The 17,466-nt window shown below is 27.6% G+C and overlaps 1 protein-coding gene across 3 annotated transcripts in view; it reads left to right on the plus strand.

Moving 5' to 3' along the window:
- LOC119685960 (acetylcholinesterase) overlaps nucleotides 1–17,466 on the plus strand; it is an 86,982-nt gene that overhangs the window by 41,658 nt on the left and 27,858 nt on the right. For all 3 annotated transcript variants that reach the window (XM_038100381.1, XM_038100379.1, XM_038100380.1), the window contains exons 6-9: nucleotides 1,752–1,894; nucleotides 2,966–3,115; nucleotides 11,575–11,738; nucleotides 13,309–13,472. In XM_038100381.1, the coding sequence (XP_037956309.1) occupies nucleotides 1,752–1,894; nucleotides 2,966–3,115; nucleotides 11,575–11,738; nucleotides 13,309–13,472 (621 nt within the window). The remainder of the gene's footprint in view (nucleotides 1–1,751; nucleotides 1,895–2,965; nucleotides 3,116–11,574; nucleotides 11,739–13,308; nucleotides 13,473–17,466) is intronic.

The raw sequence follows: 17,466 nt of genomic DNA on the forward strand, positions 1-17,466 counted from the left end.
TATACTAATTATTTAAATAATTTAATTAAAATTGGACATCAGCTGATTTGGGCTCAGCTAACTGGGTTACATCTTATCTACTGATTTATGTAAAGTAGCCTACGCAGGTTATCGTCCCTCTTTTGTTTAATATCAATATCACATTTCCTGTGACTCTCCGATTTTAATCTAGTATAAGAGAGAATATTCAGCGGAGAACTCCTGTCTCTATTTGATGTTAAGAAATTTTGAATAAGAAATATTTTCAACTCGACTGGAAGGGCTAAATATCTCCAATTCGATTATATTAAATTGTTACAACAAAAGATTTACTAAGGACACAGATTCCCGCACTATTGGGTGCTTAGCTTGAAATTAAGATCTGATTCTGTTTATATATAAATTATTTTTAACAGTAAATTTTACTGTTAAAATGTGAAATAATAATAATATTTCAAAGAATCTTTTACCACATTGAGATACGACTTATCATCGTCAGTTTTGTTAACTCTTTTAACTTCTTAAGGAGCTTTGTACTAATCGCCTCTCCCTATAAGGTAGGCAGTGACTAGAAGTTTTTCTATATTTCTGTTTCCCTGCAGATAACAATGGAATGTTAGCCAAAATATTTCATGAGATGGCTTCTGTCTCCATATTAGGCTAGTGATTAGATGCTAAACAATGTGCTAAAAGTCATTGTTAATTTCCTTACACATTTATATATATATAACATAAATATACGTATTTATGCATAAATAAAAGATTATACATTTTAAAATAAATTATTTTTTATTATTTTCGGTATTAGTAATATATATCATAAAATAATCGCAAAACACGGCTGATTTAAAGAATAATTACAATCAGTATATTACTCGTAAAATAAGTTTGAAATTATATATGTACTTCTAAGTTAGCTAGTATGAAAATCTATTTGATTACATTATCGTATCGTTTGAATAGTTGTAATAACTGTGATAAATTATTAACAATGAAATTTATGAGTAGTAAATGATATACTTAAGTACTTACAGTTAGTGCTGGTTTTAATGACCATCCTGAGCGCTCTGGGCAGATTACTATGATGAACCTTATCTACTATCGAGACCCGCATAAATAACACTCTGATAGTCATTCTGCCGGTTGACCTTTGAGAAATTTAAGCAACCGTTCGCAATGGCACCGTTAGTTATTGTGCAGTGCCCTATATGATCTAATGTATCTCACTACTTAGTAGCTTACCGCTTACGCATTAATAATTAAATAAAATTTATGGTTTTAGTAAAATTGGAGCTAATATTGAAAACATAATTTGGACTCTGATCTACCTTCATTTCTATCGTCCCTGCCTTCGCCGTACCGCCCTCACCGTGACCGCTCTTATTGCCTATAGTGTTTAAAATGTAATTAATTTATTTCTATTTGCGAAACCTGTTTTGCATACATGTATAAGGGATTGCCTTGTATCATAAAGCATTTATATTTTATTGCCACCATTATCGTTTTTTATTACTATTACAAAACTGCTAACTATTTTTTTTAATATTTATAGTTTAACAATTAGAACATTGATTGCAAAATTTATGTTTATTTAATGAATATCATGTAGTATTTCCAATTGTAACCAATCAAGCTGGGTGCACTTCGAATGACATGTAAACAGAAAGTACGTTATCAATCTGGTTATAAAACGTGATTTTTGAAAAACATTCTATTAATGAAATTTTAAATAAAATTAATGAATATTGTGTTTTATCTATTTATGATTTCAGGAACTTACTTTTTACTATACGATTTTATTGACTATTTTGACAAAGATGAAGCGACCGCTTTGCCGCGCGATAAATATCTGGAAATAATGAACAATATTTTCAGTAAAGCGACTCGAGCAGAACGGGAAGCTATTATCTTTCAGGTTGGTTCTGATGTTATAATAATAATAAAACAAAATTAATAAATTATATTGTATATGTTGTGTCCTTCAAATACTTATGAGTATTAAAGTAATAGTTACTTATTAATTTTAATTTTAAAATACTTTTGTTTTCGAGCAATTTTCATGGCATTAATGTGTTGATGACTATATCTACGAACAGGAAATGTTAATGTTATTGAAATATGGAAATAACGTTTCTAACTATTCCAAAGCAGAAATATTTTAAAATAAAAGTTTAATGACTGCAAATATTTTATAATTGATATGTTTTGTATTTCATTAAACTCACCTTTCGCTAATTAATTACCTGAATAATAGTATTAACAATGCATTAAAGGTTTGCAAGGACAATAATTAGTTATCGTTACTTAATGTGCTTTAGTACGTAAAGAATAGAGAAGTAAAAGGTCTTTAACAACGTTAATTAAAATAGCGTCAGACATTAAAAATCTCATGATCATAAAATGAAATTCTTTGTTAATATTTTATTGTTTCAATTTATTGTATCCATTGAAGTATACTTATATTTTTATTTAATCAAATTAAGATTACGGAAACAACTCATCCATTTCAATCACAAATGCAGTCAGGATCGTACGTAGATACAACAGCCTAAGTTCTAACTGCATTCACAAAAGTGCTATGTAACAGTATTAAAACGGAAAAAAAATATTATAAAAGTGCTAATTTGCAGCACTAAAAATCTATGAAATTGCCTGTCTGTTAAAATTTTGAAGTAAAAATGCAATTTATTTCGGTAGTTAAGTTCAAAACAGAAATATACAGTATTAAAGTAAATTTAAAAATAAAAATTAGAAATCGAAAATATATTGTCTTGTATTTTATAATTTAATAGTAAAGGGCACATGTACTTTTAAGCATACTATAAACTTTTCGAACTGCTAGTTTATAACAAAAAAAAAATTCAGAACTAATGTCAATTATAAGCATTTGCATCTATACTATATTAATGCTTTCTATACATTACTAACTCATAGGTATTCGTAAATCACACATTTAGCATATTAATATTTTGATATATGTTTTCAGTACACGAGTTGGGAAGGTAATCCAGGATACCAAAATCAACAGCAAATTGGACGCGCTGTTGGTGACCATTTCTTCACCTGCCCCACCAATGAGTACGCTCAATCGTTAGCTGAACGAGGCGCTGCAGTGCACTACTACTATTTTACACATGTAAGTTAACGTAATACCAGGACAGAATTATTAAATATATAGTGAATTGTTTATATTAGATTCGTATAATTACTTTTACCATACTCGATCATATTTTTAAATGAAAGCATTAGTTAAGAAGAAAGAAATAACAGTGCTACAAATATAAAGAACACTCACTCGTTTTAAGTGCCTTTCCATTTCAGAAAATATTAAAATGGTTTCTTTTTAAATATTTCAAATATCCAGCTAAGTTGCTATTGTGATTGTTTTTTTCCTTCTTGCAAAGGATAAAATGAGTGCAAATAAGTCTTACTACTTTTACGACTCAGCAAAATGGAAATCTTCGTTTTATATTTCACTGCATTCAACTTTGAACTTTAAGCATTTTGCTTACTTCGACCGACCATAATGAAATTCATAAAAAATGAAGTAAGTCCTCGAAGATAAAAAAGTTCAAAATTCCGCATGAAATATTTGTTTTTGTTATTTGCAAAAATATATCTTGAGAGAAACGTCAAATCTGGTTACAGTAAAAATTTTATTTACCCAGTGTAATTATTTATAAAACTGTATATCACATCACACACATAAGTACAAGATAGCACACATTTTCAACTTGAAGTCAGACCCACTACGGCGGTACCGAGAAGCCACTACTGAACAACAGAAAAGCAAACACTTGCATCAGTGCAGTTTACACAAATGTTGCTTAAATAAAACTGCATGCACACACAGAGATACACAGATACGTTTTTGGTGCATTTCACTTGTTCTGCGAAATCAAGCTTTCCAAGTCCTGAGGCTAATTTGCCTCACAACGAGAAACTAGGACTGCAACAGAAAAAAAAATCGAGGCTACCAGAAAGTTTGACATATTAAATTGCTTCTCTACTTTTGCAATTGTAGTACTAATAAAAGGGTGGAAAACAAAAGGAAAAACAACCAACCAAGCTATTTTATTAAATTTTTTATTGCGGAAAAAGACAATTTTCCAGGTCATGTTGCAAAACTATTTTTAAAACGATTCAGAAACGAAACGAATGGAATAAGAAACTGCAGTTGTCAGAAATTGCAGAGTTAAATTCACTTACATAAAATGTCGCACTAAATTCTGTTGCAAATAATTTAATTTAAATAATAATCATTTGTAAATTAATATGTTGAGTTAAGTGGAAAATTACTATTCCGAAATAGTTGAAGACAGATTTATAATAATTTAACTTTCATCAGGCTAATATATATGAAGACGAAAATAGCCAAAGTTCTTTCAAAGAAAATATACAAATATACGAGCAGTAAGGCTTTGATATTTAAGTACTTTCAGTATTTTCGACTAACATTTACGGGTAAAACTAATAAATAACACAGAATAATAAGTGAAGTAGTAATTAAAGAGTACTTAATATCACTGAAAATAAGGATCTGCTTCTTTAACTTAAATATCTCGAATTGTTCGAACATTAAAGAATTAGTAACAAAAACAAAATTATTTTCTTTACTTTTTTATAAGTAACCAAAAGTGAACATTAATCTGGAGTCACTTTTTCAATCGAGATTCATTTTACGAGTAGTAAAATTTTCATTTTCGTTTGGTAAATCCAGAGTGAAATGTATAACACTCGAGATTAATTTATAACACTCTAGATATTTTTCCAGAGTAACAAGATTATCCTGAAATTATATGACTTGGCAAATAAAGTGTGATTTGATTCGATATATGTAGGTATTTATCATAAATATAAATGCATACTAACATATTTAAGAATGCTGTTTTTGGTTCGTTCCTAGAACTTGAAGAAAAAAATGTACTTAAGATACGAAAACCATTTGCTTGCCCAACTCATTATGTTATTCATTCCTAAGGACTAAAAAGTCCCCACATTCTTAGCTCAAAATCTTGGAGATCCCTGCAGTACTTACACAGTACAAGAATGTTACATTTTTCTAAAAATAGTAACAAAATTTGATAGATCGAAAGTAAGTTAAGATTGAATCCAGATCTACCAATCGAAAACGCCTTTAAAAAACGAAAAATTTCAATATTCCAAATTTTCTAATCTTTGAGGAAGTGGCACCAAATCATTAAGAAAGTGGAAGCTAAAGAGAAATATTTTCTTTAACTTCTTTGAAAATTAACAAAAAAAGATCATTATTGGAAAAATTAAGAGTTTCGATAACCCAAATTTTCCAATCTTTAAAGAAATTGCAGCTAAAAAAGTGTTTTAAAATATCTCAGGCTGTGATTAAAGTAAGACTTTGGGATCGACCTTTGGAAACTCTAGTACCATACTCGTAATGTGCAATGTTCTGTTTATTCTGTATTCATGAATTGGTTTATAAGAAAATCACATATATATATTGACTAAATTAGCAACATAAAACAAAATTAAAGATAAAAAATTATAAGAAAAAAAAAAAACTTATTTAAAATCTTGTAAGGACACTTTTCTTTTGGATTTCAGTAAGACGGATATTTCGATAAATACAAATTCGAGTATTTTTCTAACATGTATAAAATTTCGGTTTATTTAAAACGTGATGTTTAGCAGATACTTAAATTACTGATACATTGTAGATATAAGTTTTTTAATAGGAAAAGAAAATAGCTTGGTGGGCTTAGACTACATTACTATACATGGATTCGGTGCTCGAATTCAAACAAAGTATTCTATCTTTGTAATCTCAAAAGACAATAAGTAAAAAAAATAATTGTTTGTTGGAATTTATTTTATAGATTAAAATTATTACGAAAATTACTTTGCCCTGTGTATTTTTCAATTATATTTTTATTTATTCATCTGTATCTATATGTTTATAAAAACACGATTTAGTATATTTATTTTGGTTGTGAATACATACGAAAACTATGGGACCAACCGGCTTTATTGAAATTTGTATGGATATTAATAACATATATATGGAATTATATTGTATTAGAGACAAATTTGTTATATTATGTTGGGTACTAATAAGTACAACTGGTATACTATATCCTTTTCTTTTGCTACATCTTTATGTGAAGTTAAAGTAAAGTTAAAATAATATAAAAAGTAACTATAATTATTATTGAATTTTTTAAATCGTCAATTATGACGAAAGAAACCATGTTTCTTAAGAGAAACTATAGTTTTTTAATGGAGAGGTATTATTATTAAATTTTTTTTATTAACTTCTAATATGATTTTATCATAAGCTCTATTTATTTCAAGGTAAACAGAGAAATAATTATTCAAAATAATGCTAATAATGCTTTTTAAGTTAATATTTCATAATTTAATATAATTTAATACTTCATGAAATTTCTTTTGATGACAAGGAACTCCATAGCGCATTTCAATCAACATGAACTTCTAAACTGCTGATATCATTGATTTTATTTAATTACTTACTGTATATTTTACTAATCACTAAATGGAGTTTATATACACGTATACACATATATTTATATATTAATTTATACAATATACAAGTAAACATATATTTTAACAACAAACTTTATTTATTGTCAAGTTTATCTTTGTTTGACTAAAATTTAAGTATGCGTTAACAGAAGTGGAACTGAAGAGTAAATGACATAACATCGAAAAGTAAATGGATTGGGCATTCGAAATGAGAATAAGGAAAAGTATCTAACAATCAAATGAATGTAACTAAATACGACCTTAAATGTTGTAGCTTAATTAGTGTTCTATGCGTATTCGGGGCCTGGGAAGAACTTCGTGGTGTGCAGCTTGTGCGTTTTATTGGTAGCACGTGTTCAACACAGCTAATGTGGGAAGCAATATTATTACTCAATATGTAGGTAAGGAAAGGTGCGTTCAACTACAATTATGGTCAAGGCCAGTATATGGAACAATTGTGACATTGTGTTTGGCACTGAAAGTGGGGAATGAGTTTAATTTAGTATTGATTATTGTTGCATATTTTAGTTTTAGTGGCTTCCATCTTCTAGGAACTCAAAAACAATTTTCAATAAATATTTCATTTCACTAAATTTTTTATACATAATAAATTAAAAAGATGGGTCTTAAAATTTCAGTATCAAACTCCCTAATACGTCTGTTCCTTACATATTATGCCGAACTTGTGAATCGAAGAACAAAAAGATTATTGCTGGGTATTATTACACAGCAATCGTTAGTATGTATCTATGCACTTTCAATCTATCTGCATTTCAAGTTGCTTAAATATATGTCGGACAACTTTAAAGTGTGTATCAAAAACATAACACATTTAATCAAAATTAAACAGTGTTTTTCTAATACAGAGCGGAAATATCGTTATTTAAAATTTCTATACTTAGTATTAAATCTTCCATTCTCTTATTCTTGTGACTAATACAGCATTTCTCTCTCTCGCTCTACAGATGGGCTCCAGCATATATAAATCCATTTAATTGATCTGTATTAAATCTTCCATTCTCTTATTCTTGTGACTAATGCAGCATTTCTCTCTCTCTCTCTCTCTCTCTACAGATGGGCTCCAGCATATATAAATCCATTTAATTGATCTGTAGACGCAAATTAAAAGTAGTCGATTCAAATATTTTTTAAAAGTTTCTTAAGTTTGCCATCAATATCGGAACAGCAAACAAGAAACCGTTCTATGATACAGAATACTATTTCTTATTATATAATCGATAATATAATTATAGTATATTTAGATAATCAGGAAATTATTTAATCTTCTCAAACCTAGAGCACTAAATTTAAATTGTTTATAAACATCAAAAATCTCATATCTGAATTGGCGAAAGTATACATAAAGTAACACTTGTCCGAATACCAGGTCGATATGAATTTAATGATAACAAAACAGGTTGCAAATCTATTTACGGGATATCCACTTAGGCTGATTCAATATTAGGAAACATGAAATAAAGGAAAAGACCTAATTTAGTATAAACTTGTGAAAGCGGGTACATTAACTTCGGTTAAGGTTCTCAAATTTTTTTAGGGAATATCCACTTGTCAGTCTATGTTATATCTGTATTCAGAAAAATTGATCCATGTCAACAGGTAAAATGACATGTTTCTTGATCTGGACAGAGATTAATTACTTGTTTCTTAATTGAATAAGCTCTTGTTAACTATCATCAAAGGATATCGACACATACAGATTCTGTGAAAATTAGAAGGAAATTTCTATAAATCGAGTACCGCAATGGATAGAAAGCGATTCCAGTGCTTTAAATGGGATCTCAAACAAACTTTTTAAAAATAAGAAACTGTTTTCATCTTTGAGTCAGTAGTTTTTTGTTATCCAATATATAAAAAATGTTATAGCAACTTCTTTAATGAACTTTCAAGAACTATCAGTTCAAAAAAGAAAAATTTTTGTATGTGGATCTAGCTGTAATTTGATGAACTCAGATATAGGCCTAACGCAATGGAAAATTGAAAGAAAAAAAAAACAATTTCAATAACTGTTTTCTAAGATATTAAAATTTTTTAATTTTTGTGAGACATGCAAATACACTTTTTGCTCTTTAATTAATTCTAATTGATTTGTTAACATTTATTCCAGTTGATGAAGCACAACAGAAGCGTTGTGTCTTCTGTTTCCCCTACAAATGCCATACTTGTGTAGGTCAAACGATTGCATACATATTTCTATTACAAAGACCCTCTGGCCATTTTATAATCGAAAAGCGAAGAGGAGTTAGGTTTGATTTGCCACCAGAATAACATTAAAAAAGTTTACCCTTTTTTAAATTTGATTTATTAATCTTTATTTTTTATGGGTTTTGCTTGATTAATAATATTAATAATAATATTATTAGTAATAATTCATATTTTACATATCTATCCGGCATTTGTATATAAGTGTCATAGTAAAGTTAAGTTACATATTCATTATATATAACACAACGAGAAAGTTAATATATTTAAAAAGCACAACCGCATTACCCTTACAATTTTAATTTATTGGAACATGGCGCTCACACTACAGACAATCAACGTCGGCCTTCAACGATAGATGGCATCACTGCTTATCGGAAAGTTAAATTGGTGCAACAACTTGTCTTTTACTGCGGAGTGTGACATCACTTGATATCGCACACTCGGTGCTGTGGCATTGTGCATATTTAATGTATGAACCACTGCATTTATGTGTTACCCCATTTGACACAAATCGTCCGTTAATAATTCCCTTTCAAAACACTTACGAGTGCAGACGCGTTTAAGTGATGCTGGCAAAGTTCTACAATATTTGTTCAGTTTGAACGCTTACTTTGTGAAGTCTTTAGTATGTTATATACAGAAGATAATTTCAATAGGATACGTACTCTGTGTAACTTTGACTACCGTTTTGTCAACACGAAGCATACCGCTCTTGTCTTCGTAAATGAAGGATGAATTGATGACATTTACTTTTACTTGAAGAGAAGAGTTTAATTGTCATTGTGACTGACAACGAAGGATAGGAACATCAAGCAAAAATATCAAAGGAAACAACTATTAGCGCGAATTATTCAGTCTTTAAACATTTAAATTTGAAATTTATTCGTAAAATTTTCAAATTTAAAACTAAAAATAAAAATTTAAATTTAAAATTTTTTTTATTAAATTAATTAATGAAAAAAAAATGTGTTTTTAAAAACACTTTCACTAAAAATAAATTATACGAACAGTAAGGGAAGGAATCAATCTGAAGGAATCTATCCTTTAAGAGCCGGTACCTTATCAGTTTCATATCTCATCTTAAAGGGAGGAATGGTTGGTTGATTGATTGTAGTTGCAGTTTAATAGACAGTTTTCAGCTGTCCTCAGTTAATTATTTTTCACCGCTTATCTACCATATTCCTTTCAAGAAACCTTAAGATGTAAGAGAACCAACTACACCCATTGCGTCCAATCTAGATAACTTAATAGTTCTTGCATCTTTACCGATGAACAGTCTGACAAGCTGTTAAAAAAGTACTTCCCTAAAATTCTACTTCTTCTAGAGGTCAGAGCCGGACATTCACAATGTTTAAATGCTTAATACCGTCCGTTCCCTGTAAGTTTCAACAACTTCTGCAGTGATTATTAAAATGAACAGTTTCTCTGCGTGGGTTTCTACACACCAAAGACTAAAAACTAGAGAAAAAACTATATCAAGCATTACAGTAATCACGCGATCCTTTTTAATGAATATCCAAGATCTGGACTTATTATGTTAAAGTCATGTTAACCGGGAAGTTACATATGACTAATAAATGATACCTAAAAATAATCATAATAACCAACAATGATCACAGATTCGAACTTTTAATGAAATTAGCAAAACATCAAAAACGAAAAATTTGATTATTTTTTGACTTATTAAAGGAGCATTTGAATCCTATTAACACATATAAAGTTATCATATATTGATCAAAAACTTAGCATTAGTAGGTCTTGCAAATGAAGTTTTTATCTAATCACATTAACAATGACTGTATATAGGTATTTTCATATAAAGTTAGTAGCCTTCCAAATGATTCCTTCCACAAAAAAGAAGGAATGTATATACCTTTACACAATATCAGAATTTTTAAACTATTAGCAAATTTATGAAATATTTATATATTTATAATATAATATTAGAACCAAATAAGTAGTTTTAGTAGTAAAAAGACTATATAACGTTATTTGATAATTTTTTTAATTATAATAAATTTAAATAAGATAAACCTGGTGCGGGACATTTTTTCTCCGTATAATATTAGGAAATCCTTAATACGGAATATTCTAAGCTTCAGTTGGAATGCTCTGTACTTGTATTCTCTGAGGGTCATTTGTAGCATGACATATGATCCTTTCATATACGATCATATGACCCTGTTATTTATCTATTTATCTAAATCAATTCAATCTATTTTCAAATTAATCTGAGGTTTGCCAACCTCAGTTATTGTCGCGATATTGTACTATTTACAGTATTTACAGTACGATGTCTTCACAACATAACTTCAAGATGTTATTCAAATACATTTGTTGCTTCAAGTAAACCCGTAAATCAATAAAATTATGTTCTATAGAATAAAGTTCAACAAAGTAGTTCAGCGTATTTCAATCCACTTAAAAACTTCACCTTATAAAGTATCTGGCACACACTTGCAGAAATTTAAAAAAGTAATTAAATTTCTTTTCGCGGTGGCGGAACGGAGCTACTAGACTACGTTTTCTGGTGCCACTTTTCATAAAAACTAAACTGCCAATTAAACGAAAGCCAAATATGAAATTAAAAAGTTCACTTTAAAGTTTCATCCTTTTATTGTGCTGCACATCACTGATAGTGTTCCTGCAAAAATTTCTGACGTTTATCCCCTTCAGTTTATATTATTTTGCGAAGCTCAGCTACTTGTGCCAATTTTCGTTATTTAATGGAAAAAGTGAATAAATACAGTTTATCATTTTACGAGAGGATGACTGAAGCATCGTCCCTCGTCTCTTTCATAGCTACCATACTTACCAAGCGTTAATGATTTTTTTATTTTCATCTTTTTTCAGCGTACAAGCACTTCTTTGTGGGGTGAGTGGATGGGAGTGTTGCATGGTGATGAGATTGAGTATTTCTTCGGGCAGCCTTTGAATAATTCGTTGCAGTATCGACAAGTCGAACGCGAACTTGGCAAAAGGATGCTTAACTCGGTTATTGAATTTGCAAAAACAGGGTAAGTGTTCTATTTTGCAGTATCCCGTCAGTCTAAATCGTTAAGGTGGCATACGAGTAGATGATGGTATTAAAGATATTTTGAATGGAATTTCTGTTAGTAATAAATATGAAAAGCTAATGTGGGTCAGATAAGTTGTTGACTTTCAAGTATGATTTTACAACTTTATTGAAATAGTTCTATTATTAACTGTTTGTTTTATAATTTCAGTAAAATGATTTTAGATTTTCGTGAAAGAATTATAATATTAATTATTAATCTAGTGCAAATACTTACTTCAATATAATTAAAAGTGATGTGATATTTATTTGGTATTTTCTAAAAGTAATAATTTCTTTTACTTTTTATCTTGACTATAAACTTAATTCTATTTTTAAGTATTTTTAAAATAATTAATATAATTTATTCTTGGAATAGTGAATGGTGACATGAGATAATTTAGTAAAATTATCACACCGGTTTTAAACCTATTTTCTATACTCACTGTCCTTCATATCCTTCATTCACTTTAACCTTAGCAATATATAGTATGCGAAAATTATTATAATTGGATTGTTGAATAGAAATAAAATCGAATGCATTGCTACAATTGGTGCTATTAAAATAAATTAAAAATAATTTAATAGTAGTTCCACACATAATAATTTTTACAAACAAAATAGTTTGCATGGACTATGAAGTTATTTACGTTTAATGTAAAGATAGTTATAATATTGTTAAGTGAAGTTTATTACTGTATTCAAATAATCCAGTTAGGGTCTTTATATTGTTACGAATTTGAATTTTTTAATTCTCACTGGATTGTCAATAATTCTACAAATGCCAAAAATAACCGCTTCAGATTATTTGTTAATAACTCCACCTACTTTATTGTCCATTCACGCTGTTATCTCGTACAAAATTTCTGAAACTATAGTTCGAACTCCAATCTACGAACAGAAACTGCCAACCAACTGACCCCAAACTTCCCTTTCCGAAAGAATATCTCTGGCATTAGTTTTCCTTATTCCTGTCAGTTTTCCGTGTTGCTACGATTTGATATTTCTGCAACCAAATTCGTCACAATATTGTAGTATAAAACTCGGAAACTTTAATAGGATTCATGTATGGATTTCAATTTTAAATAAAAATGGACTCTAAGAAACATTTCATGATTTTCTGTATCTCTACTAGTTTAAGAAAGCATATAGCTAAGCATAAAAAAATAATTTCTGTATTTTATTTCGCGTTTCAATATTTACTTTGCGTTATCCTAACTTCTTGAAATCTTTCACTTTTCGAATAAAGGGAAAATAAATAGCTTTCAGTTTATAATCCCATATGCATCCCAATATTCTTTGATCGCTAACATAAGTTTACAAATATAGTTAAAATAAATATTAAAGTTTTTCATTTTTACTCGTATAATTATATTACTTATTTAAATTCACATATAATTTTATTAACATAAATTGGTATAAATTTATAATAGAAATTTCTATAAATAATTATAGCAACTTAGAGCTTAAAAGTTATTGGCAAGCTTTTCGAAATTGTATTAAAGCTAAAGCTTTCTTTTAAATAATTTCAGCAATCCAGCAACAGATGGTGAGGAATGGCCTAATTTCTCCAAGGAGGATCCCGTTTATTACACATTTAGTACTGATGACAAAATTGAAAAATTGCAGAGAGGTCCTTTAGCGGCACGTTGTTCCTTCTGGAATGATTATTTGCCAAAAGTCAGAAGTTGGGCAGGTAAGTTTTCACTGCAAACAATACTTGGCAGAAAAGCTTATTGCAGCTTTTGAGAAAAGCTTTTAGCATTTAAAAATGTTTTTCATGTAATGTTGTTTGCTTATGTACATTTAACACAGGCACACACACACACACTAATGCACACTACTATTAAACTTTCGAGAATAAACGGTGAACTTAAAATTCGACTTCGAAAAATCTTTCTGAACTATTCAAATTAACCGATTTTTTAATAAAATTAAAACGTGGTTGGCGAGTTTGTGAATTTAAACGGATTGTGAACGAAAATGAAATTAAAAAACTAAAAATAAAATCTGTTAAATTGTCATATATCATGCAGGCGTAGTAAATTTAATTAATTGCAGGCTTATTTCGAATAGAAACTTTTTAAAAATAACTTAATATATAATTAATTAATATGTTAATAGTTTAAAGTACGGATTTGTATAAATAAAAGAATTATCAATTTTTATTAAAATATCAAAAATACGTACATGAATTCATAATACCTGTTTCCATCTCGTAATTATCTATAATTTATTCCAACTCATAGAAGAAAATGTGGAAGTACATATATTTAAATCAGTTAAGATTCTTCAGAAAATGAATTAAACATTTAAGTTCATAGAACTTAATTATTTTTTTATGGGGAACGATGTTATAAAATTTTAATTCATTTAAATAAATACGAAAATATATAAAAATTGAAGCCATAAATATCAACGAATTTTTTTTAAAAAGAATACAAGCAGTTTTTATATATACATATATGTGTATAAGTAGATAGTTATTATATATTTTTAAAAATACATTGGAAATGAATTATGTTAGTTTACTATTGCTAAAATATATTCTATTAATTGGATGAAATATATCATTCTCGAATTATTTCTGTTCGCAAAATTTTATACTTATAATAAAAAATGACTTCAAGCCAGCATTATTTTTTTTTTGTTAACATTTTGAAATAAATAAAGTTAAAAATAAAATTTTAATTTACTAAAGATCAAAAATAGATGAAATTATTTTTTATCACATATTATTAAAATTGTGTCAAATTTTTAGGAAGTATCTTTCAATAATGTGCGTCAAGGGTTTTGAATTTTTACTAAGAGTGTAATTCTCTACGGTTAAATTCATTATACAAGAGACATGTACTAATGATCATTTCTTAATGCTAAAATATAATACAAAACGCAATATGATGCACTCAATATAATCTGGAGTTAAAATATTACTTACATTTTGTGTAAAAAAAATTTTGTTATAAAATAATTATTCAGATATCTTTCTAGAAAAGCATTTCAAAATTATAAGTTTTTTAAAAACATATTCTAATGTGTCTGATTAGATATTATTAACTTTAAATTATCGATACGAAATACCACAACCTCCCACAAACAAATAAAAATACAATTATTATTATCATTTTATAAAAGAACAGTGCTTCAAAACGATTTTTAATATATATATTCTGCAATCTATATAAAAACATTCCTTATATAATTTAAATAGGCAATAATACAATTGATTATTAGCTTTCCGAAAATAATCTTAAGTCTAAGATCCCAAAATTACTTAACTATCTTTATATATAACAACATTTTGTTTTGAACGTTAAAATAATATAAATAGATGAGTACTCTGTTTTACTGATATAGGTATATAATAATTATATATAATATAATTAAGTAAGTAAGAGTGAAGTAAGAGTTAACAACTCCTCACATTAGGAAACAACACATTGGGAATTAAATGAAGTGACTTGAAATAAGAGCGATTCTCTAATTTTCTAGTTATTATATATTACTGACGCCTATAATTGGCCATTTACACATTATCTGCACTATATTTTAATGTTTTTAGTTAATTAAATATATTATTTAATTATTTATATATTTGTATACATTTCTAATAACAAAACCGAGGTATAAGAAGTTAGCACATAACTAACTGACACCAGTTTCACAATTTTTAGTTTTAATATATTAAATGAAACAAACACATATATCGAGACCCTGAATTCAGTTATTCATAAAATATAAAATAAAATATAAAATATTTATATTTTATTTAATAAATTATGCATTATAAGTTTTTTTTTTTTTTTGAGAATTATAATCCTTCGTAGATATGAATTTCAAATGGATAATAATTTTCCTGTTCTGCAAAGATGCACATCCATTTTATTAATATCGTATTTTCTCTTTATTTATTTGTCCATAATTATAATTACTGATGTATTTTGACTATTTTGACTTAAATTATTGATCTTTTATATATACCCACATATTCTTAATATATTTTCTGATAAAAATTTATCAAATTTTTATTTATATAAATTTATATATAAATGTATATATTTATACAATATAATAAATGTAATAATAAACATATATAATGTAATAAATAGATACACATATTTATGTATTAATTTATACATTTATATTAAAAATATAATATTATATTATATATACTATATTATTAATTTTTTTATTGTTATTGGACTTAGGCCGTTTAATTAACATTTAAAATTATAAATTATTTTTCTAAATAAAACATTACACTTATTAAATTATGTTAAGTATTTAGGACCTTTGCGAGTTTGGCGAAGTTGATGCTAAACCAAATGGGAGATTTTTTGGGATTTTTTGCACTGCACACATTTAGCCATTTATCTACACGTATCGACACATCACTACATTATCGGTACAACATATTAGGCACAACTTCCCTCATTTAGAACGCAACTTAGCCTAACTGCACACGTCCTTAGTAAAAGTAAAAAGTAAAATTTTATATTAAAAAAAAACATTTATAATTCTATGTGTTAAATAAACGACCTAAGCCCAGTACCAATAAAAAACTAATTGAATATTGGTTGTAATAATAATTTGTTAGATTATATTGTATAATATATATATTATATTATTATATATTTTATATAATAATTATATATATTTATTTGTATATATGTACATTATTTATATATTTTATATATTATATATTATTATTTATGAATGTATATATATCATATATATTTATATTAAAATCTATTTAAACTAAATTTATTTAGTTATACCTATATCGCAATGGGCCATTGTTTGTACTTAAATGAGCTTTGGTGCACACGGATCCCATTCCAAACTAACCTTTATTAGTATTCTATCTATCGTTTAATTATTAATGAAACTTAATGTAAAAATAATACTTTTTATGAAAAATTTAGTTCTCCCTTAAATTAATAATTCCTTAATTTATTATAATACTACTGTTTTATGTCCAAGTCTGTGTAGAACTTTGCAATAGGTTTCCCGACATGTCATATACTTTTAAAATCGAGTTTTCTGTGTTAACCTTATTAATCTCATATGTTATTTGCATGATTATTTTTTAAATTAAATCATTTTTAACAACTTTTGGGTGAATCATAGATAATTTTTTTATGTTTTTCTTTACTTAACTAATAGTGTCGTATATAAAATACGAAATTATCATATTCAAATTATTCTTACTGTCATGCAGTAAAACTTTTGATTTACTATTCCTATAATAAAGTATAATATAAAAAATAAGAAGAAAACAAAAAAAACTGATGTCAATTAATAATCAATAGAAATCGACTTAATTGTCTTCTATTGACAGGCACACAGTCTCCAAATCCGCACCATCCGCGCTTTGTTTAAGCCACACGAGCTTACATTTTAGATTTGGAATTAGTCGACATTTGCCATTTTATTATAATAAATTCGTGTTAAAAAGAGTCTTTTATTTTGTTATTGTTTTGTTTTTGTGAGTTTAATTGTTGATGTTAATCAAATCCGATCTTACCATACAAGCAAAACCAATCTACCAATTTAATCCGAAAAATTAGCATAATCTAATTTCCATAACAAACCACAATATATGATTTTGTATGAAGCGGCAGACAGCTGGGCGCTGTTCATTGTACGAGTTTTATTGAACCAGCGACTGCAGATCAGCAGTGCCCGGT

This window comes from Teleopsis dalmanni, chromosome 2, assembly GCF_002237135.1.
Source record: "Teleopsis dalmanni isolate 2A chromosome 2, ASM223713v2, whole genome shotgun sequence".
NCBI lineage: Eukaryota > Metazoa > Arthropoda > Insecta > Diptera > Diopsidae > Teleopsis > Teleopsis dalmanni.